The sequence below is a fragment of the Quercus lobata genome, chromosome 2, assembly GCF_001633185.2.
Source record: "Quercus lobata isolate SW786 chromosome 2, ValleyOak3.0 Primary Assembly, whole genome shotgun sequence".
Taxonomy (NCBI): domain Eukaryota; kingdom Viridiplantae; phylum Streptophyta; class Magnoliopsida; order Fagales; family Fagaceae; genus Quercus; species Quercus lobata.
Window position 1 is genome coordinate 40,159,140 of NC_044905.1, and position 4,746 is coordinate 40,163,885.

A 4,746-nucleotide genomic window follows, 5' to 3' on the forward strand; every position below is an offset into this window, starting at 1 on the left:
CAAACGAGCTCTTTTTGAGGGCTATTAGCCTGTCTGTTGCACAATTTTTTTTAATAAAATTTTTAAAATAACTAAAAAAAATTATGGTGTCTATTCAAAAAAATTTATAATAAAGCAAAGCAAACAATTGTTTCTTCTTACAAAATTTCTATATATTAATAATGAGATCTGACCAAGAACTTTGTCATTCAAAAAAGAAAAAAGAAAAAAAAACACAATAGCGAGATCCAAAATATATTAACCACCGCCAAGATTCTCATACTTAATATATTTTTATTGGAGGTGAATTTTGACAAATCTACCATTGGATTACATAATCTTTTTATATCCTTGCTTCTTGCAAAATTTCTAGAATATTAAAAATTAATAACTATGTCATCAATAAATTGTTTAAATTGAAAGTTTTTGTAGTTTAAAATTATGCATAAAATATAAGCTTATAGATCATATAGCAAATAATATCCGGTTGACACAAAATTTGACATGTGTATCAAGAGCGAAAAGAACATACAATTTAACGGTTAGATTTTCAAAATATATAATAATGTTTATTTTATTGAGTAAGGTTGTAGTCTTAGGCTACAACCAATTTTATAGGTAAACTTTGTACAAAAAATGATTATAATAACAAGAATTAAAGAATTGTGACTTAAAGATAAAGGTAAACAAAAATCCAACAATTATTGCCAGTCTTCTAATACACCACCACAAGTTATACTACTTTCTGAAGAAGATAAACAAAACCCAAGAATCAAAAATCATAACCATCAATTGAAACAATCCGGATGTATTATTTAGATGAATTTTCTTTCATGATGACAAGGTTGATGATGCCAATCTTGTTTAAAGGCATCATAATCCATCTAGAAACAAAACATAAACATGTTGTGAGAAATCACCATGTCGCCTTAATATTTAAACTAAATATATAAAAGTTAATGTAGAAATTGCATTGCAAACTAAATTGAAAGGAAACTGACCTGTTGCGCTTGCCTTTTCAGATTTGCTTCGCATTGATAATTTTGAAAGAAATAATCAATATAATTTTGAAAACTAATAAAATTGGATTTATAGGGGGATGTTGGATTTGAGTCGGTCTTGTTTAAAGGTATCATAATCCATCTAAAAACAAAATATAAAACATGTTGTGAGAAGATCGTCATGTCGCCTTAATATTTAAACTAAATATACAAAAGTCAATGTAGAAATTGCATTGCAAGCTAACAGTGGGTTAATCTCACATTAAAAAATGAGTGTGAGTTAAAGAGTAATCCCATATTGAAAAATAAGTGTGAGTTAAAGAGGTTTAAAGCCTGTGCTTTGTATCAAAGAGTTAGGCCTTTTTGGATATATAGTTATACACCACTGTAAGTGATGTAGGGCACAATTTACTATTTAATTATTGTAATTTATTATTTTTGGTATTTTTATGTAAAAAACGTTATTTTAGGTTTAGGTAATTTATTTCCTTATTTTTAGGTGCATTTAATGCTTTTTAGGTCAAATTTTATTCCTGATATGGTTAGGTATCAATTAGGAGTTATTTTAGAATATATTTTCTTGTCTGTCAAGTTTTATAGAGCCCTTAAATAGTCATCTAAGTCTGTAAACGTTTTTCATATATTATTTGAATAAAAATTAGAAAAGGTGAGGCTTTGCTCTTCTTTTGGTTCTTCAAGAACTGTGATAAGATTCTTCCTTGTGGCGTTCAAACTTTATATCTTTGGTTCGTGATTCAATTATAATCATTGGGTCAAGGTGTTACTTATACCTTTGGTTCACGTTTCACTTATAAACGTTGGGTCAGGGTTTTCTATCAAAATCTGAATTTTAGCTTTCTTGGGCAAGTATTCCAATATTTTTGTTAGGTCTCAAAGCGTGTCGATTGAGGTTCGCAACATATTCCAATATTTTTGTTGGGTCTCAAAGCGTGTCTATTGAGGTTTGCATCAGTAAGTTTCTTTAAAAAACCGTCTCTCCTCTTTCCGTGTGTGTGTTAAAAATACCTAGTATTCTAAAAAAAAAAAAATTGCATTGCAAGCTAAATTGAAAGGAGACTAACCTGTTGCACTTGCCTTCAAATTTGCTTCGCATTAATAATTTTGAAAGAAATGATCAATAATTTTGAAAACTAATAAAAGTGGATTTATAGGGGAACTTTGGATTTGTGTTAACACACCTACATTTATTCATTTTTGTTGGAATTGCACGGCTAGCTTTGAGGAATTGTACGGCTTACTCTATGAGTGTTTTCAAATTTCCGGTCAGTTTATGCAAAGATATTGAAATGATGATTCGTAAATTCTGGTGGGGGAATGGTGAGAGAAAAAAGTTACATTGGGTGAAGTGGAGTACGTTGTGTTCTTCCAAATCTATTGGGGGTATGGGCTTTAGGGATATCCAAAATTTTAATAAGGCAATGCTTGCTAAGCAGGTCTGGAGATTTTTGAATAATAGGGAATCATTACTATTTAAAGTATTTAGCTCAAAATATTTTCCAACTAGAAATATTTTGGAAGCCAAAATACCTTCGAAATGCTCCTACGCATGGAGAAGCATCTTACAATCCAGGGATATTATTCAAAAGGGGGCGGTGTGGAGAGTTAGGGATGGCCGGATGATAGATATTTGGAGTCATAATTGGTTGCCGGATGTGGGACAGAGCAGAGTGTTCTCACCTAGGAATGGTGCAAGGGTTGAGAAGGTGTGTGACTTATTTTATCCTAATTCAAAAATATGGGATCCTGGGCTGATTCAACACACTTTCTACCCTTAGGAAGCAGAGAAGATCATGAGGATACATGTTAGTGCTGTGAATACAGAGGATACGCTGGTTTGGCCATTATCTCCGGATGGCGAATATTCGGTTAAGTCTGCATACAGAATGCTGGCGGCGGAAGTTACCAATGGACTTACTTCTTCGTCGGGAGGGGCGTGTTCCTTACTGTGGAAGCGCATCTGGAAAATTCATGCGCCACAAAGGATCAAGCATTTCATATGGCGCGCGGCAAAGGACTCCCTTCCCACAAAACAAAATCTAGTCCAACGGCAGATTCTTGTGGACGTGACTTGCTCCTTGTGCGAGGATTACCAAGAAACACTCTTGCATGCATTATGGCTGTGCGACCAAGCCAAGGCAGTTTGGAAATCTGATTCTAGATTTTCAGAGTTGTATCAGAAAGCCCATAGGAGTTTTGCGGATCTTCTTGACTCTGTTTTTGAGCAAGGCTCTATTTTCTTTGTCGCTCTCTTCTCAACAATTGCCTGGAGTCTTTGGCAGCGTAGGAATAAGCTGCGGGAACGTCAACCCACGTGGCCCATCCAGGAGATATATCGTCGAGCAAAAGAGCTGGTTGTGGAGTTTTCGAGGTTCATCAGCAACCTATGAATCCAGTGCGCCATGCTCCCCGTGTCAAGTGGTTACCGCCAGCAGAGGGTGGGTATAAACCAAATTTTGATGCGGCTTTTTTTGAAAATAGTGAGGTAGCTGGTATTGGGGTGGTGGTTCGGGACAGCTCTGGTAACGTCATGGGAGCGCTGAGTCAGAAAATTCCAAAACCCCAGTCCGTGGAGCATGCTGAAGCTCTTGCGGCTTGTGGAGCTGTGATCCTGGTGAAAGAACTTTTGCTCTCCCAAGCGTGTTTTGAAGGTGACTGCCAACGGGTTATTCAAGCTATCAATGCATGTGGTCCCAGTCGTACTCTTTTTGGCCATATTATTGAAGAGATTCACTGTTTCAGCTCAGCTTTAGCATGTTGTTCTTTTGTCCATGTACGTAGAGAGGGTAATAAACTGGCACATGCCCTAGCTAGAAGAGCAGTTTTATCTGCAGATACTGATGTATGGGTAGAAGAGCTACCCAATGATTTGGATGATGTATTCCGATCTGATTTAGCTCAATAAATTTACTTACCTCTTTCTCAAAAAAAAAATATATTAAAATTTTTTTTTCTCAATCAAAAAAATAAATATGTAGCATTTTTTTTTTTAATCCTACCAACCTCTTCAGTTTTCAAGATTGAAGCATTAGCATTGGAAAATTCCAATTCTACTCTATTTTACCATTCCAAAAAGTCACTTTATCATTATACCATCCCATTTTATAATACCTCCAACATCCCAAAACTCTATTTTTATTAAAATATTATTTTTTAATCTTTCTTTAAGATTTCTTTTCAACCGTCACTTTTTTTCAGACTTGGTTTTTCTGGACTTTCCAACCGTTATTTTTTTTCCTTTCTTTCTCCCTCAACCTCTAGCACTAGACCCAACCACGACCCACAACCTCTTTAAGCATCGGTCACAACCAAAAAAAAAAAACACCACAACCACCACAGTGACCCACGTCAAAAACCACAACCACCACTGACCCACGCCGTCACCCACGCCAAAAAAAAAAAAAAAAAAAAAAAAATCAACCACAGAACCCGCTGGATCGTAACCCACCAGAAAAAATGAGCCACTGTGATGTGTGATGTTGATGTTGGGAGGAGAATGGTGTTTGGGTCTAAAGAGAGGAAAGAGCAGATGGAGAAACAGAGAAGGAAGAGAGAGAAGAGAACTGAAATAATGAGATAGAGGAGAGAGGAATTTCGGGGGGAAAAGTGAATAAAATATATATATTTTTTTAGAATACTGCTACAGTACAATTCTAACTTTAGAATTGTACTGTAGCAGTATTGCAAAAAAATTCGCAATTGTTGAGTTTACCATTCTTTGATGCAAAGGATTTTAAGGCTTAAAATG

At 35.2% G+C, this 4,746-nt stretch overlaps 1 protein-coding gene across 1 annotated transcript; it reads left to right on the forward strand.

Moving 5' to 3' along the window:
• The first annotated feature begins 3,384 nt into the window (after positions 1-3,384).
• On the forward strand, positions 3,385-3,903 carry LOC115964388. Its single transcript, XM_031083710.1, has one exon. It carries the CDS (start codon positions 3,385-3,387, stop codon positions 3,901-3,903), a length of 519 nt encoding a protein of 172 aa, XP_030939570.1.
• The last annotated feature ends 843 nt before the right edge of the window (positions 3,904-4,746 follow it).

Excerpts from the sequence above, each read along its gene's own strand:
- LOC115964388 (XM_031083710.1), top strand. The coding sequence starts at position 3,385 with ATGAATCCAGTGCGCCATGCTCCCCGTGTCAAGTGGTTACCGCCAGCA.